General features: G+C 38.5%; 2 protein-coding genes across 2 annotated transcripts; both read right to left on the minus strand.

Annotated features, from left to right (window-relative positions):
• Positions 1-1,495: 1,495 nt before the first annotated feature.
• Positions 1,496-2,452, minus strand: LOC136175901 (olfactory receptor 6B9). Its single transcript, XM_065946087.1, has one exon. It carries the CDS (start codon positions 2,450-2,452, stop codon positions 1,496-1,498), a length of 957 nt encoding a protein of 318 aa, XP_065802159.1.
• A 16,306-nt stretch (positions 2,453-18,758) lies between these two features.
• LOC136175902 (olfactory receptor 6B9-like) lies at positions 18,759-19,703 on the minus strand. Its single transcript, XM_065946088.1, has one exon. The coding sequence runs from the start codon at positions 19,701-19,703 to the stop codon at positions 18,759-18,761; it is 945 nt and encodes a 314-aa protein (XP_065802160.1).
• Between the last annotated feature and the right edge of the window lie 7,654 nt (positions 19,704-27,357).

The following is a 27,357-nucleotide window of genomic DNA, read 5'->3' on the forward strand; positions in this document are numbered from 1 at the left end:
GGGCTTTCTCTAGTTGCAGTAGGTGGGCTTCTCATTGCTGTGGCTTCTTCTGTTGCAGAGCACTCGACTCTATTGAAGTGGGCTTCAGTAGCTGCTGTGGGTGGACTCAGTAGTTGTGGCTCCCAGGCTTTAGAGCACAGGCTGAATAGTTGTGTCTCATAAGCCTAGTTGCTTCACAAAACGTGGGACCTTCCTGGATCAGGGATCAAACCTGTGTCTCCTGTCTTAGCAGGCAGATTCCTTACTACTGAGACAACAGGAAAGCCCCTCATCTGATCTTATATAAAAACTTAATACAAAAGTCAAAACAAAACAAATGTAGCATATAAATTAACAATCCAATTGAAACTTATGAAATGTGTCTTCCAAGTTGTTAGGGTGAAATGGCATGCCTGCCATCCTTAAACTCTTGGGAGAACATATTTTGTTAATTCACTCATCCAATATGTTTGATAAGCCAGACAGAATTCATCTTTCCTCTATCATTTTATAATAGCTGAATGAAAGCATGTAATACTTCTTAGCATATTGCATCCACCGTTACAAAATTAAAAAAAAAAATTTAGAAGGTAGATGTTCTGGGAAACTTGGAAAAATCTTATACATCCAGGACAAATACCACCTAACAAAAGCAGTTTCATGACTCTTGTCAATGCCAATGCTTACTTTACCTGAAAACTAGGTGGCTTTAATGAACTGCTTCTAGTTTTTCTGAGTCTAACCCTCAACTATAACACCCCCAAAATTATATATGTAGAAGTTCCAATAAAGGAAGAGAACTAAAGTGTGAAATTATGTATTTTATAAATATATCCCATTTGTAGGAAAATTTACATTGTACGTATTTTATATTATAAAAATATATATTACATATCATATAATACATTTATAAGTGGGTTTTATTATAAAATGGGCCAAGATATTATATATATGTATGTATACATATATATGTATATAAAATCCTGTTTTCTCTCTACCAAGGTAAGTTTTGCACGCTGTCTTGTATCTGAAAGATATTTCTTTCTCATTTTTTCATAGATTTTAAAAAGCAATTAAATGAAATATCATTAAGGTCAATTGATTAAAAAAGGAACAAGTTCCCTAACCCACTAGGAAGCAAGCAACAGGTCATTACATTGACTATTGCAGAACTTCTTTTTGTATGTGCCTCCTAAGATAGAAACAGCTTTTAAAACAAAACAAAATTAAACTGGAAAAATGTCATTAATGAAACTCTAAAAACTAGTTGTATAACTATTTCTGAATATCTTCTTGAAAAATAAAATTATTTTTTAATGATTTTACTAATGTATGTGTTTTAGAGTTTTGATTATTTAACTCTTTGCCTTCTAAAATAAAGAATTTAATTAATACAAGAAAGAAAATGGGATTTTCTTTGATATATAGCCTCTTATTCCTTAATTATTGTATTAAGTCAGTATGTTTATCATGGCAGATGATGAAAAAAAGAAGAAAATCTGAAATCTGAATTTCTTCAGCAAAGAGAATCTCTCAAGAAAAGGGCTCGGCCACTTGCCATGGTTTTTCTGATGGCATTTTTGACCTCCTTGTTCCTCAGGCAGTAGATGATAGGGTTGAGCATGGGAGTAAAGACTGCATATATGGCTGAGATCAATTTGTTAGAATTGAATGAAGCAATGGCCCGAGGTCGGACATACATGAAGATCACGGCTGTGTAGAAGATGACTACCACTACAAGGTGAGAAGCACAGGTAGAGAAGGCCTTCCGCTGCCCAGTGGCTGAAGGAATGTGCAGGATGGCAGAGACAATGAAGGCATAGGAAAGGACGGTGGCTGAGAGAGGAAACACAAGGATGATGATGGCTAGCACAAAGTCTACCATCTCTGCCACAGACGAGTCCATGCAAGCCAGTTTGAGGATGGGGGAAACATCACAGAAAAAATGGTTCAAGATATTATTACCACAGAAGGAAACTTGGGAGATGAAGTATACTTTTGCCATGGAGACAGTAAAGCCACTCAGCCAGGAACTGATGGTTAGCTGAACACAAAGTTCTGTGGTCATCATAACCGGATAGCGAAGAGGCCAACATATAGCCACATAACGGTCATAGGCCATGGCAGCCAAGAGCACACACTCAGTACAGGCAAGTGACATGAAGAAATAGAGCTGGGTCATGCATCCCGAGAAGGAGATGGTATTGGGACAAAGCAGGAATCCAGCCAGCATCTTGGGGACTGTGACAGTTATATACCAGGTCTCCAGAAAGGACATGGTGCCCAGAAAGTAATACATGGGCTTGTGCAGGGATCCAGTTACCCAGACAGTGAGGATGATGACTGCATTCTCCAACAGCACAAACAGGTAGGTGATGAGGAAGAGGAGGAAAAGCAGAACTTGCAGCCAAGGGTAAGTGGGGAAGCCCACCAGGACAAATTCACTAACATGAGTGATATTTTCCTTCCACATAATTAGGACATCAAAAGACAAAAGATTTAGTGATGGCAGCACCAGATTGAAGAATGAATTCACACTGGAGCAAGGGGCCCTCAGGCTACATTAAACATAACCCTAGGATCATAGTCTGGTTCTGGGGTATAGTTTGGGTCACTAGAGGCCACAGCATCTTCTCCAGAAAATCAGGTGTCAGAACAGGACCTGAAAACAAATAGAACAGAGACACAAAGCTAAGAATCTCAAAGTAGAATCGTGAGGTCAGATTCAGGGTTCAGGCCTTTGGATCTGAAGAGGCCTCCAGGTAGAACTAGGAGAAAATCCTTTCCTTATCATCATATTCACAGATTTCAGGGGCAGCTAGCTATAAGGTAGGAAATCATCACAATTAGAGAAAGTGCCAGGGATTGTCCAGGAAGTGAGGAAGTTTGAAGTCTGGAGAAAATGGAAGCAGAATGTCAACTAGGAAAGACCCTCCTGACTAGAAGAATTGCTGACTTTGGTCTACTCCTCAGCTATGCCCTACGTCTTTTGAAGACACTGGCAACAGCACTTAATAATTCACTGCCTATTTTTAGGTCCAGAGCTTTAAAAAAATTGAATAAAGAAATGTTTACCCTCTTAGAATAATTAAATATATTTTAGTGTTTTAGATGACTTCTAATAACACTAATGCTAATAATCACATATGTAAAAGTTATACATAATAGTTTTATTTATACATATGTAATATTATATATACATATCTACTAGTTATATATTTATAGAATAGTTCACAGTTGATCTCAAATTAATCTGTATAATTCATCTGCATCTTCTTCAAAGACTGGCTCAAATATTTTATACTTCTGGAAGAAGTTCTACTTGACTAATTATATCTACTTCCTGACTCTGAGACTCCTTATTATGGACACTACTTGAGGGCAAGTTGCATTTAAGAAGCTGCCTTGGGAGTGGGAAGTCAGGAGATTTGACAATTTGAAAGGGTCCTGGGCTTCCCAGGGCACAATATATAATCTGAGGAAATTTAAAAATACTTTCTTCATAAGTGGAGACAGAAGTAAAAGAACAGATAAAAATTGGGTTGAGATTATAAATTAAATGAATCTTAAAAGAGAAACATATTCTTTGAGAAGCCCAATAGAAATCAGGGAAATGGAAAGAAGAATAAGATTTGAAATTTCCTAAGCAGGAGATGTAGGAGATGCAGGTTCGATTGTTGAGTTGGGAAGATCCCCTGGAGTAGGAAATGGCAACCTACTCCAGTATTCTTGCCTGGAAAATTCCATGGATAGAGGAGCCTAGTGGCCTCAGTCCATGGAGTTGTAAAGAGTCAGACTGAGCGACTGAGCACTCACACGCATATATTTAGTAATTATTTCTGATTTATATGTACTTTGTAGCCTAACCCCCCTACCCCCCCCCCCCCCCCCAGATCTCTAATAAAGTAGTTGGTTATATGTGTTGGAAAAATTACAATAAAATGGATTCAAATTTGACTTCTTTCTCCATTCAAAAGCATTATCCTTTAATTAAGCTTAACAACTCTCTCAGGGAGATCAATTTGCCTAAGAGAGTGAAACCTTATGGAAGCACATAGCCTAAATCCTATCAATTATAGAACAAGGTCATGAAGGAATTTTAACATGTAAATGCACACTCACTTTTGTCTGATATTTCAGGAATAACAGAACACAAAAGAGTAATACAACAAGAGACTCGATATGGACAAAAGAAAGCCCAATATTCAGAAGGTACCGCATTAAGGAAACTGCTGAAGAGTGGGACAAATAATTGGAAGACCTGAATTCTAGTCCATGATTTCTCTCTTATTAACTTTATAGTCTGATGCAAACTTCAAGTTACCAAACTTTGATTCCCTTAAAATAAGGTTATAATGCTAAAAAATTCAACAAATTATGGATGCAGACAATTTATAGAATTGTTAGTGGTTATGATAAAGATCTAGGCTTCCTTGGTAGCTCAGATGGTAAAGAATCCGCCTGCAATGCAGGAGACCAGGGTTTATTCCTGGATGGGGAAGATCCCCTGGAGAAGGGAATGGGAATACTCTAGTATTCTTACCTGGGAAATCCCACAGAGAGAGATGCCTGATGGTTACAATCCATGGGCCACAAAGTGTCTGAGTGACAGACTGAGTGACTAAGCACATAAGATAAAGATCTACTTCACGCTCATTGGTGACTTGGTCCCATATGGGATTTTGAAAGTATGAAGATGAAAAGGTAGAATTTAAGCCGTTACAGTACTCTGTGTTACAGCCACAAGTAAGATAGGTAGCCCCTGGGAAGAAGATCTTAACATTGCCTTCAGTGGTGGCCTTCAAAGAAAGCAATAAGGCTTTATCTGCACCTGGGCAAATGAGTCCTACTGGAGAAAAATCACAAAGCGGGACAAATGATATCAACATAAATTTATAGTTATGTAGCTCAACTGAACCACAGACAATGGCTAGTATTCTACACTATGTTTTAAATTGATTCACTCTCCACATTTCCCAAAGATTTCTTGGTTTTGATCTCTAATCTGCCATTCCACTCTCTTCTCCAACTCTCAGCAGACAATTTCTCCTCTTATAAAGACTAACAAGACTATTGATGCATATCTTATTCAGTTTTCCACTTCCAAATCATTATGCTAAACTCTGACATCTCTGCTCATTCTTTCCTTAATTCTTATCTAAGACTCCATCTGTTCTACATCTTATCCCTCCATCTGTTCTACATCTCATTTTTCAGGAAGCTGTTGTCAGAAATCCCATCTCTTTTTGTATATTAAATTCTTTACACAGACATTCATTGAGCATCTATTACATGCCAGGCCCTATTCTAGATGCTTGAAACAGCTCACTGAACACAGAAAAAAAAAAAAAAAAAAAGGCAAAAAACTGCTAATCTTAAGAAGTTACATGCTAGTGAAGGGATACAGGCAGTAAATTCAGTCTTTCTCAAGACTTTGAATAAATATAATATGGATATAAATGTAGGAGTTGACACATTCTATGGAAAAATCACAGCAAAGTAACTGAAATTAAGAGTGTGTGGCAGTGTAGTGGGTTCATGTTTTATACAGGATGGTCAGGGTAAGCCTCATTGAGCAGTCATCTGCTAACAGTCATCTGACTGTCTGATGAAATAGTTTTCCAAAAAAAGAGAATAGATCTAGTATGGTTGGAGTAGAGTGAGTGGGAGAAATGAAGTCAGAGAAGTAAGGACAGGTGATGATGAGCAGGTCACCATGGGCTTTTCAAGCCTTTGTAATCGTGTTGGCCTTTACTCTGTGTGGATTGGAGCCACTTTGGAAAGTTCTGAGCAGTTGACTAACCTAATCTTACTGATGTTTTAAGAACTCTTCTGGCTGGTTCTTATCTGAGTCATTTCTGACAACTTTTAAGAATGGTCAATCAGTTATTCTTCTTCCTAAACATAATCCTTCTTTTCTGATCATATTTTTGTATCTGCTTCAGAACACTGTACCATCCATCAAGCCCTTTCTTTCCTTACCTTTACTTTCTACTGTTACTACCTCTGTGGTAATATTCAGGTTTTTCCCATTTAAAAAGGCTACTTAGTTTCTCAATCTGCTCACCCTAGTCCCCACACCTTTAACTTTACTGTGGGTCAAGTAGTTCCCTGCACTGAGAACACCAAGATAAATAGACATTGGAGCAGTCTAGTAAAGGGGACAGAGAAGGGGTCAGAAAATCAGAGTATAATGCAGTATGCATCATGATAGGATACTGAGTGTTAGGAATCCAGGGTAGAACAATTCTTTGTTAAAAGAACCCTGAAAGATGTCATTAAAAAGTGCCATTTTAACTGAAATGAAGCATTGTAGAGTTTTGGAGGGAAGAAGAAATACCAAAGAGAGCAAAAAGCAAATGCAAAGGCACAGAATAAAGCATTAAAATGCTGGTTATGGGATGATTTGCATTTTGACTAGAAAGCACTGATAGCCTGGAAGAAAGAAATGGATCCAGACAAGGCTGGAAGATGAGGTTATACACAGTTACTCCTCACTGTTTCCTATACCTTTCTACTAGTTCTCCCCATTTTTGATACACTGAGTCCTATAACATCTGACAGAATACTTCTTTTTTTAACTTTTTATTTTATATTTGAATGCAGCTGATTGACAATGTTCTGATAAGTTTCAGGTGGATAGTGAAGGGACTCAGTCATACACATAGATGTATCTATTCTCCCTTAAACTCTCCTCCCATCCAGGCTGCCACATAACATTGAGCAGAGTTGCCTGTGCTATATACAGTAGGTTCTGTTGGTTATCCATTTTAAATATAGCAATGTGTACATGTCCATCCCAAACTCCCTAGCTATCCCTTCCCCACATTATTCCCCCCTGGTAACCATAAGTTTCCTGTGAGTCTGTTTTTCCTTTGTAAATATGTTCATTTGTATTCATTTTTTTAGATTCTGCATATAAGGGATGTCATGCAGTATTTCTCCTTGTTTCTGACAGAGTACCTCTTGTCTCACTGACATCATATGGAAAACAAAATGAATTCCATTTACATATTCTCTAACATTAGCCTGAACCCTCTTGATTTTCTTTAAAAGATAGTAAAAATTTAATTTTTTTATTGAAGTATAGTAGATTTTCAGTAATATGGTCAATTCAAGTTGTTAATTCACTCCACAGCAAAAGAATTCAGTTATATGTACATATATATCTATTTTTTCAGATTATTTCCTCTTATAGGTTATTACAAAATATTGAGTATAGTTTCCTGTGCTGTGCAGTAGGTCTTTGCTGGTTATCTATTTTACATATAGTAATGTGTATATGTTAATCCCAAACTCCTAATTAATCCCTTCCTCCCCTTCCCCCTATGGTAACCATAAATTTGTTTTCTATGTCTGTGACTCTATTTCTGTTTTGTATATAAGGTCATCTGTATCATTCTTTTTTTCTTAGAGTCCACATATAAGCAATATCATATTTATCTTTCTCCCTCTGGCTTACTTCACTTAGCATGATAATCTCTAGGTCTATGAACTCCCTTGATTTTTAAGATCCACGTTTTACTCTTAAAACTTTGAGCCAGTACAGTATTGCCTCTGGCATGACCAGGATCTCTGCATACACCCACCATTCTGAGCACACATGAGTCCCACATGAGACTACTGTCCTATACTTTCTCCCTGCTGAAAGCTCACGCAGTTTTCCTGCTTGGTCTTTATCATCTTCATCCTCATCCCTGCCTTTGCCTATATAACCAGTCCAATAATAAAAATATTCACTGATTGCTGGGTGTCTATTATATGGCAGAATTTGTACTCAGTCTTTCCTATACTTCATCTCACTCAATTCTCACAACAACCTGATAGATATTATTGGTTCCCCATTACAGATACTAGGTAAACAATTTGGCTAAATTCATACAAGTAAAAAGTGGTAGAGATGGAATTATAACCTAACACTGTAGGTCTCCAAAGTCTATACTCTTTCTACTATGCAGCATTCCTCTTTCTTTACTTATTGTTTCCCTCCTCTCTTTCCACTGCCATATTCCCAGTTAATGTCCCCAATTTTGTGCATCCCTAGTCTGCTCTTTCCCACTTTCTGTACCACCCATTCTCCTGATCCCTGGTCTTGACCATATTGGCATCAATTTCCTTTTTTTTTTTTTCACGGACTGAATGGACAAGAATTTGAGCAAACTCTGGGAAACAGTGAAGGACAATTTCCTTTTCAATCAAGTCTTTCTTGCACAAATTTCTCACTTTTGAATTTAGCCTTCACACTCCATCTGAGCTTTTAGAGATCAGTCTAAAGTTCCAAAATCTGGTTTGCCTAATTTTCTTTTCTTGAGCAACATGCGTCCTAAGTCCATGTAATATTCCAAACATCCTAATACTCATGATGATCCTTCCCCCAACCCTCATTGACCCTTACATGTATCTAAATCAATGTGACCTCTCCCCACTCTATATTGACCTCTCACCCAGCCACTGACTTGTCATGTTTCACTGAGTCACCATTTCCTAGCTGAAAGTCTGTTAGGAAAAGAATGTTGGCTCAGAAAGGAGGATGGACTCACCTACTGAATCAAAGAAATGGATTGATGTGTATTACTTAGAAGATACTACAGATGGGAAAAAGATTTTCTTAAGAAGGAAGAGGAAGTTAGATGAGAACGAGAGGAATATTATAAATAGAGGGAAGTGGTTTGTGCAATTCAGGGGGAAGGTAGATGGAAAGGAAAATAAAAAGTTCAAGTTTCAGAAGAGATAGAGTGGGCTTGCACTCCAAAGGACTGGGAACATACAGTGGCTGTTGCCTATATGAGACAACACATAAAGATACTAAATAGTATCCTGTTTCCAGACTAAATATATACTAAAATATAAACATAAATAAGTGATTCTCCAGTTCAAATCCTTCAGTGACCATACTGTACCAACTGAACTCCTTACATCACATAGCAAGTGCCTCAGGGTCTGACCCCCACATTCTTGATATTCTTTCTCAGCTACTCAATCCAAGCTCAAGCTCCACTGAAGAATTTTATGTTTTTTAGTGCAATATCCTCCTTCAAGACTCTATGCAGTTGCACATACTCTATCTTCTACCTGAAATTCACTCTAAATCTTGCTACCTGGTAAATGCCTATTCAGATTCATCCTCCCTATCAAACTATGCCTAACCACCCCTTGCTGTCCCCTACCCATCGTTCCAGCTGATTTTGTAACATTTTGAACTACAGAGCATCATATCATGATAACATGTATCATTTTGCTTACTTATCACCACTACTAGATTTATGGATGCCTTGAAAATACCAATCTTACACTATTTTCAGCTTGGTCATGTTTTTATCTCTAGGTGTCTAACTTAGTTCCTGAAGCATGGTTGTCACTAAACAAGCAAATAAATTTGTGATGTTTATTAAGATCAGATGTCTCACCAAGGTGCACTCCGTTTTTTTGCTTTAGGAACTCAAGTGAAGTAGGTCATCTTGGTTGCGTCTAGCTTGGAGATCTTGGTTCGGTTGTCCAGTATGCTGACCAGTGGAGAGGTGTTTGGAAAATCACCTGTGCCACCCCTGTGAGTCTTTTCCTCTTCACCTGAAAGGACTCGAAGTTAGGGGATAAAAATGAAAATGGGGAAGGGAAAGGAAATAAAGGAGAAGTTTTGGAATAACCTAATCTAAATCCTTGAAAATTGCTTCTCTGTGAAACTCAAGAGTTCCATGACTTTGTAATTCTCCTCACTTGGGAAAGATACTAGGGTCCAGATGGATTATAGAGAAATGGAAATTTTTTTCTTCTATTTACTCAAAGAAGAGGCAAAATCAACTCAATACATATGTGTGACAAGACTTTTAAGTCCAAAATTCAAAAGTTACTTCTGGGCCTGTTAGATGGCCCCTTTTGGATGGTAAGAGCCCATGGTGGGAGAGATTGTTTTTTTTCTGTCTTATATGCTTTTTCTCTGTATCTATTCAATGTGTGCCTCTTCCTACTCCTCTCTTCTTGCCCTTGTTCTGTTTCTCTGCCACTGAACTTGGGCTGGTTTTATATGTTGACTCTTCCCACAGACCTCATTCAGGCAGAACCTAGAGCTGGACAATTCCAGGATGCAATGAGCCAACTGCTCAGTAGAGGCAACTGTTCTTTAAAAGACACATCCTTGGGGATTTGGTTCACAAATGCTATATGATTTTCAAGAGCAATAATGATGAAGAAGTTAAAGAAATTTCCCTAGTGACATCCTAGGGTCACTAGACAGGGTAATTATCAGTTGGAGAAACAGAATAGTAACAATTTTATGTAATATCAATCTGGTAATTTATCCTAATCTTCGTTCTAAAGCTTGATTTTCTTCCACTCTCTGGTTGTCTGGGAAGTAACTATTACTCATGACGTATTACTTTAAGACATTAATATTATTCAAAGGGGGTGCTGGTGAGATGATCAAAATACCCAAAAGAGTATTTAGTAGTGTTAACAGTACACACTAAGTGCCAAAGAGAACTTTCTCTTCACCTCCACTTCCCCCACTCAAGAGATCAAGAGATCTCCACCTCCACTTCCCCCACTCAAGAGATCAAGAGATCTCCACCTCCACTTCCCCCACTCAAGAGATCAAGAGATCTCCACCTCCAATTCCCTGACTCAAGAGATCAAGACATCTCCACCTCCACTTCCCCCACCCCTGAACATCAAAGAAACAATTGCACACAGGGGTAGGGAATCAAGTTTTGGTCAGTAAAGCAATTTTTTTTTTTAAAGTTGCTCAGTCACGTCTGACTCTTTGTGACCCCATGAACTAAACAGTTCGTGGAATTCTCAAGGCCAGAATACTGGAGTGGGTAGCCTTTCCCTTCTTCAGGGGATCTTCCCAACTCAGGAATCAAACCCAGGTCTCTCACATTGTAGGCAGATTCTTTACCAGCTGAGCCACAAGGGAAGCCCAAGAATACTGGAGTGGGTAGCCTATCCCTTCTCCAGCGGATCTTCCGACCCAGGAATTGAACCGGGGTCTCCTGCATTGCACATGGATTCTTTACCAACTGAGCCATTAGGTAATTTTGACTCTTTAACTTTTAACTTCTTTTGTCTTGGCTCTAGTTCTTGTCTGGAAAATTCCACAGACAGAGGAGCCTGGAAGGCTACGGTCCAGGGGGGTCGCAGAGAGTTGGACATGACTGAGAGACTGCACGCGCACGTGCGCGCGCGCACACACACACACACACACACACACACACACACACACACACACACACTGGGGGAAAGTATAAGGAGATTGCTGTAGACTGTTCAAACTCTAGGAGTTCGACCAGTAAAACAAGAAATGACCTTATGGAAACTTCCCTAGTGGTCCTGTTGCTAAGACTGAGATTCCAATATAGGGGGCCTGGGTTTAATCCCTGGTCAAGGAACTAGATCCCACATGCCTCAATTAAGAGTTTGCATGATACAACTATAGGTCCTCCATGCTACAACTAAAAATGATCCCTCATGTCAAATGAAGATTGAAGATCCCACGAGCTGCAACTAAGACCTGCATGGTCAAGTAAATAAATAAGTATTTTTTAAAAAAGAAAAGAAATGAGCTTATGTTTCATATCTGGTCCAGCCTGATCACCAGTTAAGAGACTGAGGACACAGATCTAACATGTGATAAAATGTGTCTTTGCCCTCTATATCCCCTCTGTATATTTCTCTCTTTGAAAACGGCAAGTGTTGTGACAGCAGATGATGGTTACTGTCCGATGTATGGAGATTTTCTCAACTTCCTGTTAAATGCTTTTCTATTAGAGATAAGATTAACAAACATAAATATATTGATAGGTAGAATTTTGGTGTCATCTATAAAGCATTCATGGGATCATATTTTCTGGGCTAAAATTCATGAACCAGAACAAAGAGAAATTTTTAAATTTTTATTTTTATAAAAACAAAGAGAAAGTTTAAATAATATATCAATTTATTAATACCCTTTAGTAAAAATGAAGCTAGGTGAAATAATTATAAAATCCAGTAGGAAAATACTTACTGCTACTGCTAACTCACTTCAGTCGTGTCCGACTCTGTGCGACCCCATAGACGTCAGCCCACCAGGCTCCCTCATCCCTGAGATTCTCCAGGCAAGAACACTGGAGTGGGTTGCCATTTCCTTCTCCAATGCGGGAAAGTGAAGTCGCTCAGTCGTGTCCAACACTTAGCGACCTCATGGACCGCAGCCTACCAGGTTCCTCCGTCCATAGGATTGTCCAGGCAAGAGTACTGGAGTGGGGTGCCATTGATTTCTCCGAAAATACTTACTACTGTGTTATATTATTCACTTAGTATAGGGGTTTATGTCATATTTTTACATGTATGCTTAAAAAGAATTCTGCTTCTCAATAGTCATCAGATTTACTGATTCAGATTTATCAATAGCTGAAACACTGGAGTTCTAGGATAATTCCAGATACTTCAGGAAATAGTAAAGTTATCCATTCAGTCTCTCAAGCCATCAATCTTTGAATTATTCTAAATTTTAATTCTTTTAACCTGAAACACCCCAGTTAATCAAATGATTAAAGACATCTCTTTTTAAAGTGCGAGGACTGCTATCAGTAGGGTTGTACAGACATCTGTCAATACAAAAGGCAACAACTCTCTGTAGAAGCTAACATTAATAATCTGTGTGCGCCTGCTATGTTCTAAAGACTTCACATATGTGTTATCTAATTTAACACTTTGAACAACTCTATAAAATGTTACTAATATTCCCAATTTCCAAACAAGAAAGTGAAGGTTCATAATAAATAAAAATTTCCCCAAGTAGTGATTGTGTCAGTAAATGTTGTGTTACAGGTAATCAAATTTATCTTTGGTAGCTTAAGCAGAAAGAGAATTTGATTATTATAAAGTCATTGAGAAGACTGGATTCAGGAGTTTAGGATGAACCCCAGAAACAAGTTTGAGCCTCCACAACCACCTTGTCTCAGACACAATAGAGAAAACTGTTGCTGTTGCTGCTGCTTCCGCTCTGCGGCTCATGAACCAAATCTGTTGCCTGCAGAACTTTGGCCATAAGCCATAACAGCTAAATGAATGTCCCACACACTGACTCCTTCTGCCTATGATTTATGTGAGAATCAAAGTGTTATATAAATGCATCATACAGGAACCTAAATATTAATGAAAACCTGAGGTCTGTAATTTTAAGCTTTCCAGCCTTAACATGTTAGAAAATATTGAAATGGGTATGAAGAAAGACATGATGTTTGCTTCAATCTAAAAATTAGAGGAGTTGGAGAGAACAGAATGTTTAAAAATTGGAACTAAGCCAAAAAATGTGGAAGTTATGGGCACTGTGGCTATCAGTTGGAAATCTGACATTCAGACAGGGATTTATTCCTCATATATCTATTGATCACTGAATACATGATAATAACTTTTAGTAACTGTGAGACATAAAGAAACTTATAATCTAGTGTTTTAAATATGATGTATATTTCAATTATTATCAGTATAAGATAGAGTCTAAAAAGTGTTACAACCAAGATATCGTCACTGTGAACACAACTTACACACAACTAGAGTCATTTCTTCCTGATAGGTATGAAGACAAGTCAGCACAAGCGGGAAGTTGGAAGAAACAGAAAAACCGTCATAGATGACTTGCAGTCCAGGTGAGTTTTAAAGACACTATGAGCAGCCCTGTGCCTTGGGTTCTGTCGGATGATGTAGAGTAGTGTGTGCCAAATACTGTACCAGGTGCCTTCACGTGTATCTATTTTCATTTAACCTTCATATCAACATTGGAAGTAGATATCATGATCTACTTTCAACTGATGAGGAAACTGAAGCTCAAAGAAACCAAAATTCTAATTTGCTGCAAAAGCTACAAATTTAACTCCTGATAATACTGTAGACTCAAACTGAATATTTGCCTCACAAGATCACGTACTTTCCCAATATTTTTCCACTTACCCAGTTGCCAGTGAGGCTCTTTTAAAAGCCTGATTATGCTATTTATTAGAAGATAGTAAACCTGAGTGTGTGAAATAGAAGCAACTGGGAAAATATATTGGAGAAATTCTCCTACAGATCTTATAGTATAATTTACTGTGATAAGACAAGAAATGCAACCTAAAAGGGGAAAAGGGAAAAAGGAGTTCTGTGCAGTAAACTAGCTTAAACCTGGGAAACAGACAGCCAAGTATCTATCTACTGTGTCAGGTGGTGAGAATGGTATTATAGCTTCAGGGATGAATGAGGTTAATTTCTGCGCTAAAGAAACTCACAATATGCTCAGAGTCAAGCAACAGCTGCCATCTGTCATTCAAAATGAAGAGGTGCTCCGGTCGGGGCTGAATGTTGACAGACAATGCCCCTCGTCCCTGCCTCACGGTGTAAGTGGCTGCATTTACCCGATAAAAATGCAGCAAGCTGAAGATCTAATGCTTGCAGAGACTGAAAACGCCTCTGTGGAACTTACTGTATGTCCACAAACCTATATGGTAAGAGGAATTCACAAATTAGTAAGACTTGGGTTGGTGAGCATGAATCTACTTCCTCTTGTGACCCCTTCCTTCATTATGTCACTGTGTTAGTCATCTTTCAGGTTTTTTAGTGGGCTGGTATCTCTCTTGACTCTTGTCTTTTTCCATCTTTGCAAGCCCTGATCTTTATTACTGTCCATCATTTTCATCTATCTAATTCCTGCAAGTGTTAGCCTAAATACTACTTCTACTGGAACATTTTCTCTGATCATCCTAGGTGTAACTATTATTTGTTTCCAAAGAATCGTGTATTCATATCATCACACTTAACGCTGGAGGCAGTTGTGCCTTTATCTTCCTCACTCATCTCTGGGCTATTAGAAGGAAGACTCTGTGTTTTTTTGGTAGTTGTTGTCCACTGTAGTCTATCACAGAACTTGGCAAGAAATAGGGGCACAAGAAATAATGAATGAATGAAGTTAAGAAAGTTGAGTATATTGTAGTTACTGAGTGTGCTGCAGGGACTAATATCAGAATGGATGTTTCATATTGGAGATCAGTAAAAATAAGGCTGATTTGGTTCAGGTGGCAAAAATGTCAGACATTATTGAGCTTCATGAATGGTAGAGTGACTCTAAAATAATAAATAAGTGCACAGGGAACTCTGTTCAATATTATGTGGCAAACTAGATGGGAAGGGAGCTTGTGAAAGAATGGATACATATACACATGTGGCTATATCTCTTTGCTGTGCCCCTGAGGCTAGCACTATATTAATCAAGTATACTCCAGTGTAAAATAAAAAGTTTTTAAAAATGCTAGAATGAGTAGTTACTATTTAATTCAAATTAAGAATTACTAAATAGTAGAGTAGCATTTCAAAAGCAACAGATAAGAAAGATTAATACAGGAATGTTGAATAATATATTCAAGGGGCTTAGATCACAACTAGGAGACAAATTTTAGACTCCAGCTTTAAATGAACAAAATGTGGAGTCATAATAGCATTTTCTGATTTTTGTTTTCATATTTTAACCTCAGCTTGATCAAGTTTGTAGAATTCTTCTTGGTATTCTATATTTTCTTATCAGCAGATCCCATAATGATATATAACACTTGCGTTTGCCTTAGAAAATTTGTATTTGCTTTTACCTATTGTATGTAAGAACATGTTATATTGATGTATTGAGGGTTTCAGCTCAAGCATATACTATTGTGATGCTATTCTCTTAGTTTGCTTATAATAGTCATATATAGCATGAAAGGCCACAAGAATCCAAAAGCCCAAAGGCGAGTGTCTCAAGAGATACATATCAACTGCAAAAATTGCATTAACACTGATTCTTTCATCTCTCGTGAACTACAGATCCCATTCCTGTAATAAGAAATAAGCTCTTATAGTCCTTGAAGGGTTTTCCTGGTAGCTCAGACAGCAAAGAATCTGCTTGCAATGCAGGAGACCTGGGTTCAATCCCTGGGTCAAGAAGATCCTCTGGAGAAAGGAATAGCTACCTACTCCAGTATTCTTGCCTGGAAAATTCCAGAGGAGCCTGGTGGGCTATGGTCCCTGGTGTTACAAAGATTTGGACACAACTGAGTGATTTACACATTTGCTTTTTTTTACTTTCAAACATGGATGAGAACTGAGAAATGCTCAAAATTACTATTATTATCAATGGTAGTTGATCATCAATAACACAATATAATTGCAAAGAGCACTATCATCACCATCACTACCACACCATCATGTCTTTTCATCACATTTACAAATCTTATGTACTGAATTGCTTGATCGAGACACTGATGTTGTTAACAAAAGTCTCTTTTAGAGCTATGATCACAGACTCATATATTACTTAACACAGTTGTTAAAAGTTAGATTCTTTGGGTTCAAATAATGCTTTTGATATTTATTAGGTACACAATTTCAGGTAACTTATTTAAATCTCTCTGTGTATGCTTCACTTTCCTGATATTTAAAATCAAGTATCTAATCATAACTAACTCATGGAGGCATTTTGAGAATAAAATAGATTATCTTATGTAAAGGGTTAATAAAACCAGTTTACATATGTTAATATTTACTACTGCTCTCTCATTTCAAGGAATATATTGTCATATACAGTGCATATTAAATACACTTAAAGATTAAAGATTATACAGTGAAAGTGACAAACAGATTCAAGATATTAGCTCTGATAGAGTGCCTGAAACTAGGGACAGAGGTTCATGACATTGTATAGCAGGTGGTGATCCAAACCATCCCCAAAAAAGAGAAATACAAAGTGGCAAAATGACTGAGGAGGCCTTACAAATCACTGAGAAAAGAAAAGCAAAAGGCAAAGGAGAAAAGGAAAGATATACCCATATGAATGCAGAGTTCCAAAGAATAGCAAGGAGAGATAAGAAAGCCTTCCTGAGTGAACAATGCAAAGAAATAAAGGAAAACAATAGAATGGAAAAGACTAGAGATCTCTTAAAGATAACTAGAGATGCCAAGGGAATATTTCATGCAAAGATGAGCACAACAACAAACAGAGACGGTGTGTACTAATAGAAGCAGAAGATATTAAGAAGAGGTGGCAAGAATACACAGAAGAACTATACAAAAAAGATCTTCATGACCCAGATAATCACAATGGTGTGATCACTCACCTAGAGTTAGACATCCTGGAATGCAAAGTCAAGTGGGCCTTAGGAAGCATCACTATGAACAAAGCTATTAGAGGTGTTGGAATTCCAGCTGAGCTATTTCAAATCCTAAAAGATGATGCTGTGAAAGTGCTGCACTCAATATGCCAACAAATATGGAAAACTCAGCAGTGGCCACAGGATTGGAAAAAGTCAGTTTTCATCCCAATCCCAAAGAAGGGCTATAGCAAAAAATGTTTAAACTACCACACAATTGCACTCATTTCACACACTAGTAAAGTAATGCTCAAAATTCTCCAAGTCAGGTTTCAACAGTATGTGGACTGAGAAACTTCCAGATGTTCAAGCTGGATTTACAAAAGGCAGAGGAATCAGAGATCAAATTGCCAACATCCACTGAATCATAGACAAAGCAAGAGAATTCCAGAAAAATATCTACTTCTGCTTCATTGACTATGCTAAAGCCTTTGACTGTGTGGATCACAACAAACAGTGGAAAATTCTTCAAGAGATGGGAAAACCATACCACCTGACCTGCCTCCTGAGAAATCTGTATGCAGTTCAAGAAGCAAGAGTTAGAACTGGACATGGAACTGGTTCAAAATTAGGAAAGGGGTGCCTCAAGGCTGTATATTGTCACCTATTTAATTTATATGCAGAGTACATCATGTGAAATGCCAGGCAGGATGTAGCACAAGCTGGAATCAAGATTGCTGGGAGAAATATCAATAACTTCAGATATGAGGATGACAACCCTTGTTGCAGAAAGTGAAGAGAAACTAAAGAGCCTCTGTTGAAAGTGAAAGAGGAGAGTGAAAAAGCTGGCTTAAAACTCAACATTCAAAAAACTAAGATGATGGCATCTGGTCCCATCGCTTCATGGCAAATATGGGGTAACAATGGAAACAATGACAGACTTTATTTTCTTGGGCTCCAAAATCATTGCATATGGTGGCTGCAGCCACAAAATTAGAAAACACTTGATCCTTGGAAGAAAAGCTATGACAAACATAGACAGCATGTTAAAAAGCAGAGATGTTGCTTTGCTGAAAAATGTCCATCTAGTCAAAGCTACGGTTTTTCCAGTAGTCATGTATGGATGTGAGACTTGGACCATAAAGAGAGCTGAATGACAAAGAATTGATGCTTTTGAACTGTGCTGTTGGAGAAGACTCTTGAGAGTCCCTTGGACTGCAAGGAGATCAAATCAGTCTGTCCTAAAGGAAATCAATCCCAAATATTCATTAGAAGGACTCATGCTGAAGCTGAAGCTCCAATACTCTGGTCACCTTATGTGAAGGGCCAACTTATTAGAAAAGACCCTGATGCTGGGAAAGATTGAAGGCAGGAGGAGAAGGGGATGACAGAGGACAAGATGATTTGATGGCATCACCGACTCAGTGGATATGAGTTTGAGCAGCTCCAGGAGATGGCAAAAACAGGGGAGCCTGGACTACTGCAGTTCATGGGTCACAAAGAGACAAGATTGAGTGACTAAACAACATCAACGAAAGATTAAAGCAGTAAATAATGTGTTTTGTTTCTGTTTTTAATTTCTTCTGTCTTCAAATGCTGTGATTATTTTAAGAATCTAGATCTAGAGAGCAAGTAAGCATGCACAACCATTGGAAGTGTCTCGGGAATGACTTCCTTGCTGGATCAGTCTCCTCCTCAAGGCAGCAGGCCTCAGCTGAGCAGGAAGCACTGGCCAACACCCACTGTCTTTTTGATAGCATTCTTGACTTCCTGGTTCCTCAGACAGTAGATGAATGGATTTAGCATGGGTGTGAGGACTGCATACACAGCTGAGATGAGTTTGTTGGAGTTAAATGAAGCAATAGCTCTGGGCCGAACATACATGAAAATCATGGCTGTGTAATAAATTATGACTACTGTGAGGTGGGATGCGCAGGTGGAGAAGGCCTTCTTCCTTCCCTGGGTGGAGGGTATACGCAGAATGGTGGAGACAATGTAGACATAGGAGAGGATGGTAGTGGTGAGAGGGAAGACAAGAATGACAATAGCCAAAGCAAAGTCCACTAGCTCAGCTGTGGACATGTCTTTGCAGGCCAGTTTGAGGATTGGTGAGATGTCACAGAAAAAGTGGTTCATGACATTGGAGCCACAAAAGGCAACATGTGAAATGAAATAGACCTTAATTACAGAGGCCATGAAACCACTCATATAGGAAAAAGCCATCAGCTGCACACAATAACCTGTGGTCATGATGACCGGGTATCTGAGAGGGTGGCAGATGGCCACATAGCGGTCATAGGCCATGGCTGCCAGAAGTACACACTCTGTCCCGGCAAGTGAGATAAAGAAGTACAGCTGGGTCATGCAGCCTGTGAAAGAGATGTGCTGTCTCTGCAGGAGGAATCCATCCAGCATCTTGGGGACTATGACAGAGACATACCAGACCTCCAGGAAGGACAGGCTACTCAGGAAATAGTACATGGGCTTATGGAGGGAGCCAGTGACCCAGACAGTGAGCATGATGACAAGATTCTCTACTATCACCAGCAAGTAGACCCCAAGGAAGAGGGAGAAGAGCAGGACCTGCAGCCAGGGGGCGGTGGGGAAGCCCACCAGGATGAATTCACTCACCAGAGTGATGTTTCTCCCCAGCATGACTAAGAGCTCTGAGAGGCAGGAAGTCTTCTATGACAACATCACAAATAAATGACTATGGCATTGAAGAGGAGACCAGTACAAGTTAATAAATCAGTCTTTCCTGGGAATGAGACTTATAAAACAATCTCTGTTAGCACGAAGTCATTTTCCAATGTGAAGCATACATTTTCATCAAAAAATTTTTTATATTTGTTTTGAAAATATCCCAGAATCAAAGTGCACTCCTGTCTGTAACTTTCCTCACCTGATGAAATATTTAAATGTCACTCTCCATGTCATGCCTAATTCCTTTGTCCATGAACATGGACTGATAGTCTCTCTTTTGCTGGTTTCAGGTCTCTGTTTACTTAGAAACTCACAGCACGAAGACATTTTTTCTTCCTGAAAGGAAATGTGTAGGACAACATGTCAGATAAAATTCAAGGAATCAATATTGAAGTGACTTATTGCTCATAGTCCTTGATCCACCACAGTTTCTTCAGAGTAGAGTCTGTGGAAATTAAAAATCAATAATAATTCTTGGACAATTCCTTAATGACTTTCTAATTGCTTTTAGATAAAATAGGAAAAAGTCTTTGTTACTACACATAGACTTTCTCTAATTTGACCCCTACCTATTGCCCTAGCCTCGTCTCTTTTGACCCTCATAACTGGTATACTACGTTTGAGACATACTCAGCTACTTTCTCCCCAAGCTCACTGTAATTGCTCTCACACTTTGCATGACTTTTCCCTCTTGTGACTATGCCCATTCCCCAATCTTTATCTGCTGATTTCAAAGTTCAGGGTTTCATCTAAGGGTCATCTCACCAAATTGAGGTCAAGTGTCTAGGTCAAATGTCTAGTCAATGACATTTGTTTCCAGTGCACAAACCCCTTACACCTTGAGATTCTTCTCTACCACACTGCAGTTTTCCAAAACTTGTGGCTCTGTCCTTTATGACGATGACCAGTGCCTATGACAATGATTTGCAAACACATTAATATTAAACAAATGTGAACTAAAAAGTAAACTAATGAATCAATCCCTTGGAGCCTTGAGATGCAAAAGAAATAGGTAAGGTGCAGAGCAATGTGATCTCAGGATCTTTACCAGCAGGAGACTCTGGTCTATCAGGCTATAGATCTTTGGATACACCCTGGACTTGCACAATCAGGGTACTTTTATAGCAAACATATCCACCAGACATGAAAACACTGGATAAGATACTTGGTAGGTCAGACTCTCTAAATATCTGCCATTATCTCAGGTTTTGGCCCTGAGTGGGAGGAAAGACAGGAAGGAACATGAATGCAGTACATAGAGAGATGCGTCTTATACCATGAGAAGGCAGAACTATTCATGAGCTAGTATAACTGTTTTAATCTGTATTAAGGAATGAGGGCTTCCCAGGTGGTGTTAGTGGTAAAGAACCCACCTACTAATGCAGTAGACATAAGCAACACAGGTTCTGTCCCTGGGTTGGGAAGATCCCCTGGAGAAGGAAATGGCAACCCACTCCAGTATTCTTGCCTGGAGAATCCCATGGACAGAGGAGCCTGGTGGGCTACAGTCCATGGGGTCACAAAGAGTCGGACACGACTGAGCAACTTAGCAAGCAAGCCAGCAAGCAAGGAGTCAGGTCACCACAGATTCACCGCTTGAAAACACATAAATACTATGTATATCCATTAAGTGCCTCCCTCTTCCATAAAGCTGAAGTTAGTCCTATCTTCAAACTGTTACTCTTTCTTTCTGCCAAATTTTTTGTCCACCATACTATTAACTTGGCATGTGAAGGATTGGAGGTCAATCAAGGTTTGCCCAGAAGTGTCATAGGACTACCTATCTTCTGGCCATGGCTTGTGGCAAGGGGCTGACTACTGAGATGCAGAAATACATTTTATTGGCACCTCCTTTCCATAGTAACACACATCAGCAGAACTCAGTGCTTATTGAAAGGGAAGAGACTGCCTCTTACCATCAGCCTGATATCCCGTCATTCACTCCTGATGTAGTTTACTAGTAAGGAGCTCTTTGCCTAGTTCCTCAGTGCCTTTGACCAATGCTATTCCTGAGGAAAAGGATCAATTTTGAGTTTCCCCATAGGAAATTGTGCCAATGTAGTGGCACCTACTCTTTGGGATGTGTGTAACATTTCACATTTTCATCATCAGCTATACAATTTCTCACACACTCACCTTTACATACCAGTTAAGAACATTGATTTTAGGGTCAGAGCAAGATTTTAGCACTAGCTTCAGTACCTAGTAGCTGTGTAATACTGCACAGATCACTTATCAAGTATGTACTTTCATACCATCTCTTCTAAATTAAGAATGTTGTAATAATGTCAGTTTACTGGATTGAGTTGTGAGAATTAAATGTGATATTGCTAGTAAGGAACTTAATATAAGCCTTGGTCCCTGGTTATTTGCTACATGCATTATCTGTTATTAAATTTTGTCACACAATATTTGTCCATATTTACTCAATTATACGTGCTCACATTGAATGAAAACTCATGCATCCTCATAAACACAGTCATGCATTCTCTGTCTTTTACTCACCTTTCCCATTATTCCCTATGGAATAAAATAGCTCTAATTTCCTTGAGTATAGGGCTATAGCATCTTTGAAAAGACATGAGTTTGAGATCACCCACAGCTTCCTTATTTTCTCTTTAGTGTATTATGATCATATATCCAACTCTCCTGCTTCTACTTCATATTCTCCTCCACTTTCTTTGGAGGTACACAAATGTACCTCCCAGTAGGCTCTATTTTGAAGCATGAAGAATTGCAGAGAAACTCTATTTTCCTGGCATTCAAAACTAAGAGCACTGAGTTTTGAGATCTCTGTAGTATCCAAGGAAAGAAATACTTTCATTGTGCTATAGAACATTTATTAGTCCTTGTTCTTGTTCTCAAAAACAATACAGCCGCTAAGAGTCTTCTAAAACAAAACACACATCCTATTCTAACACCTAAAAGACCTTCCACTGGCCCAAATTTCCCCTAGGGTAAATACCCTGAACCTTTATTTCTTGTCATTTCCCCCAAAATCCTTTCTTCTGTTCAAGAACAGAGCCTGCTGCCATTTCCCCCAAGTCCCTCCTCATTTTCCTTGAAGCTTCCTTCAGGGATCAATCAATTCTCTCTTGGTAGTTCCAAATGCTCACCATGATTCATTTGTTCTCTTCTGATAATGGAAAATCCTTCAGACCTTTGCACTGATCATGATAAAGCAGACTGGTCTGCATATTTGTATGCTTCCTGAAGATCCATGTCTGGTCTCTGCTTAGGTTGCATGGTAGGTGTTGCAGCACTAAGACTGGAAGACTGGAGCCAAGGTAGAATATATTTAACACTTACCTACTTTTTACCCATGCCTTCCTCCCAGGAGGCTCACTTGTACTCTATCTGTCCTGGCTCTAGGGAAACAATGTCTACACTGCCAAACTATATCCAGGAGACCTGGACAGGGATGATGTATCTCCATCATTTACCATTACTCTTTTAACTGGACCACGTCTGTCTGTATCTGTGTGTATAATATAGTTGATTCCTTTTACTCCTGAAGCAACATGAAATACTCTAAAATCAGGATAAGAAATATAAGTGGGTTAATAAAATAATGAAGATATTCACTTCATTATTCTTTAGATACAATGTTTTCTGCATGCATTCTTTGAAATAAAAATTTGTAAGTCATGATCTCTACCTTCTGGAAACCTATAGTGTTGTAAGTAAAGTGAGAATTACAAACTACAGTGAGGGTAGAATGTGACATGAACTATGAGAGATAAAAAAATGCTCTAGAAACTCCATTGAGAGAAACTTTCTATTTAGGATCCTGGAAAGGGTTTCATTAAGATGGTCTCATTCGAGACTCATGGCAGAAGGACAGTTTAGCTGTAGTGTGAAGGGAAATGATTTTGGCTCTGCAGTCAAAAGATCTGGTTCCTCATCAAGTTTCTACCACTTTTAAGATATTTGGTTTTAGAAAACTGTCTGTATCCCTCAGTTTAATTACTAATAAAAGTGGGTAACAGTAATCCCCTTGTTGATATTCTGTCAGGATATCAAGTTAGGATAAAAAGTTATCTGTATAAAAGCAATTCAAGCACTACTTTGTGTGATAATTATACAAACATAAAATATTACTCATGTTGGAATATGTACCACAGACACAATTTGATCAGTGGAAATGTGGTGAGGGGGCACAGGAAAGCATGTATAGTAATGACAGCAGACAAGGACATGATGGAGTAATGAGGCTTTCACAGTTACTATAAATCACTCCCATGCATATATAGTCTGTGATTTTAGTTTGCTTTGATTTCTACTTTATATAAAGTGATGCTCTGAAGAGGCTGAGGTGGGGGCAGGGAGCCAAGATATATAGCAGTTTTTGTGACAAAGAGCAGGTAGCCAGAATATCAAAAGATTACTGTTATTTAGAGAAAACCAGATATCTCAAATCAACAAAATTAGTGCTTTTCCATGTATGGGAAGATGTAAAGTTTGAGCTCATTGGAATAGTTTATATCCTCTGGGCCGGTATCCTGTGCTTTCTTATCCTTAGTCTCCTCTAGGTTCACGACTGGGAGTAGTTTTTGCAGCAGTGACTGCTCAGTGACCAGCATTTTGTTTTCATCCTGAGTTCCCTCAGGGCTCGCCACTGGGACAGCTGTAATGTGGTGGCTTGATAGCTACAACATCCTTTGTTCACTGATGTGGTAGGCAATCATTCTTCTTCACAATACCATAAAATTTACCTATTTAGAGCACATAATTTAGTATATTTACAGAGATATGTAATCATCACCAGTTTTCCAGGTGGCACTAGTGGCAAAGAACTTGCCTGCCAAAGCAGGAGATGTAACAGCCACGGATACAATCCCTGGGTCAGGAAAATCCCCTGGAGAAGGGCATGGCAATCCAATTCAGTACTCATGCATGGAGATTCCCATGGACAGAGGAGCCTATAATCCATAGGGTTGCACGGTGTCAGACATGACTAAAGAGACAGCATGCACGCACTCACATATCCTCACCACACTTCATTGTTTGATCATTATGTCACCTTCAAAACAAACCTCGTACTCATTCACTCCTGCCTTCCCCTTACCTCCACCTCCTACCCTAGGCAACCACTGTTCTACTTTCTGCTGGACATTATTTATTTGACATTTTAAATGAATATCATATGATATGTGGTCTCTGTGTAAGGCTTCTTTCACTTAGTATACTATTTTTGTATGTATCAGTACTGCCTTCCTCTTCATTGCTGAATAATATTCCATTGTATCAATCTACCTTATTTTGTTCATCCACTCATCAGTTGGTGAACATTTGTGTTATTTTCACTTCGTAAGAGTTGTGACTAATGCTGGAATAAACAGTTGTATATAGGGTTTTATGTAGGCATAGGTATCATTGCTCTTGGATACATATGTAAGAGTGAAAATACTGCATCATATATTAACTTTTTGTTTAACATTTTGGGAAGTTGACAGTTTTCCAAAACAGAAATGAGTACCATTTCACATTCCTACCAACAATGCATGGGGTTTCTAATTTCTCCACAACCTCATAAATACTTATTATTGTCTGTCCTTTTGATTATAGCCATTTCAATGTGGCAGTCAAGTGCATTTTTCAAATCACTAATACTGTTAATAATCTTTTCATATGTTTATGAGTCATTTGTATATCTTCTCACCTTCAATCTTGGAAGATCAAGAGACAGCACAGTAATGAAGAAAGAGTAAAAACAAGGTGGAAAAATAGTGAAGAAGCTATCCTCAATTTCTTTCTCTGAGGTAGATCTGGACTGGAGGAAGAGAGAAGCTTTCAGTTGGATAAGGGATTGCATTAGACTGTATTAAAATTTTAAAGACTAAGATTTACTGAGAAAACTAGGAGATTCACATATTTCATCCAGGTTTGGTAAAAACTGAGTTTATAGAACAGACTGAAGGGGCAGTCATGAGAAAAATAAAGTTACTTTTTGCTTTTACCCTACTGATTCCAACTCATTCAATAAACCAGTTTTATTTGTCATAAAAAAGAAAACCACTTCTAGAAATAAAGGTGAGAAATTCATATCACAAGAAATAAAGAGACTGATCTGAAAGAGACACGTGCACCCCAATGTTCATTGCAGCACTGTTTATAATAGCCAGGACATGGAAGCAATCTAGATGTCCATCAGCAGATGAATGGATAAGGAAGCTGTGATACATATACACCATGGAATACTACTCAGCCATTAAAAAGAATTCATTTGAATCAGTTCTAATGAGATGGATGAAACTGGAGCCCATTATACAGAGTGAAGTAAGCCAGAAAGATAAAGAACATTACAGCATACTAAGACATATATATGGAATTTAGAAAGATGGTAACGATAACCCTATATGCAAAACAGAAAAAGAGACACAGAAGTACAGAACAGACTTTTGAACTCTGTGGGAGAAGGTGAGGGTGGGATGTTTTGAAGGAACAGCATGTATATTATCTATGATGAAACAGATCACCAGCCCAGGTGGGATGCATGAGACAAGTGCTGGGGCCTGGTGCACTAGGAAGACCCAGAGGAATTGGGTGGAGAGGGAGGTGGGAGGCGGGATCAGAATGGGGAATACGTGTAACTCTATGGCTGATTCATATCAATGTATGACAAAACCCACTGAAATGTTGTGAAGTAATTAGCCTGCAACTAATAAAAAAAAGAAAAAAAAAAAAAGAAAACCACTTCTAGAAATAAGGGTGAGAAATCCATATCACAAGAAATAAAGAGATAAAGAAAGTTTGATTCAATCAGTACATCAGGAAAGAAATGAAAAAAAAAAAAAAAAGAAGAAGAAGAAGAAGAAGAAGCATGGAAAACAAACCAGCCATAAAATACAACTGTCAAAATATGATCAGTCTTACCAATTCTGACAATAAATGTGATTGAGTATAATTAACTGGTAAAAATGTACTATTTCAGGGGGAAGTTAAAATTAATAGAAAGTAAAATCCAACAAGAAAGCTAATAGCAACAGAAATAATTTTAAATATACAGGGAGGAAGAAAATAACAAAAATTCATAATGGCACTTTAAAATATCTTTCAAAACAAATCAAAAAGGCACAAGTTAGCAAAGATGGGAAAAGCAAAACCAAAACAATCTGTTACATCCCATATTCTCCTCTCCCCTACTCAGTTTCTTTCCCTCCACAACAGTTTTATCAAAAACATTGTCTACTCTTTCTGTCTCCATTTACCTACCTTAATTTATTTATTGACCTAACTTAATCTGACTTGAGCTTCCCTTGTGGCTCAGATGATAAAGAGTCTGCCTGAAGTGCAGGAGACCCAAGTTCGATCCCTGAGTTGGGAAGATCCCCTGGAGAAGGAAATGGCAACCCTCTCTGATACTCTTGCATGGAAAATCCCATGGATGGAGGAGCCTGGCAGGATACAGTCCATGGGGTCGCAAAGAGTTGGACAGGACTGAGTGGCTTCACTTTCGCTTAATCTGACTTACTCCTCCACAGTGCCAAGAAAACAATTGGCAAGGTTTGTAAAATCTTCCAAATTTGCCAAATTCAGTGGAAAATGTTTATTGTTGCCTTATTTAACCTCTCAGTAGGATTCAACATGGTAGACAAGTCCCTAC

Source organism: Muntiacus reevesi, chromosome 9, assembly GCF_963930625.1.
Source record: "Muntiacus reevesi chromosome 9, mMunRee1.1, whole genome shotgun sequence".
Classification (NCBI taxonomy): Eukaryota; Metazoa; Chordata; class Mammalia; order Artiodactyla; family Cervidae; genus Muntiacus; species Muntiacus reevesi.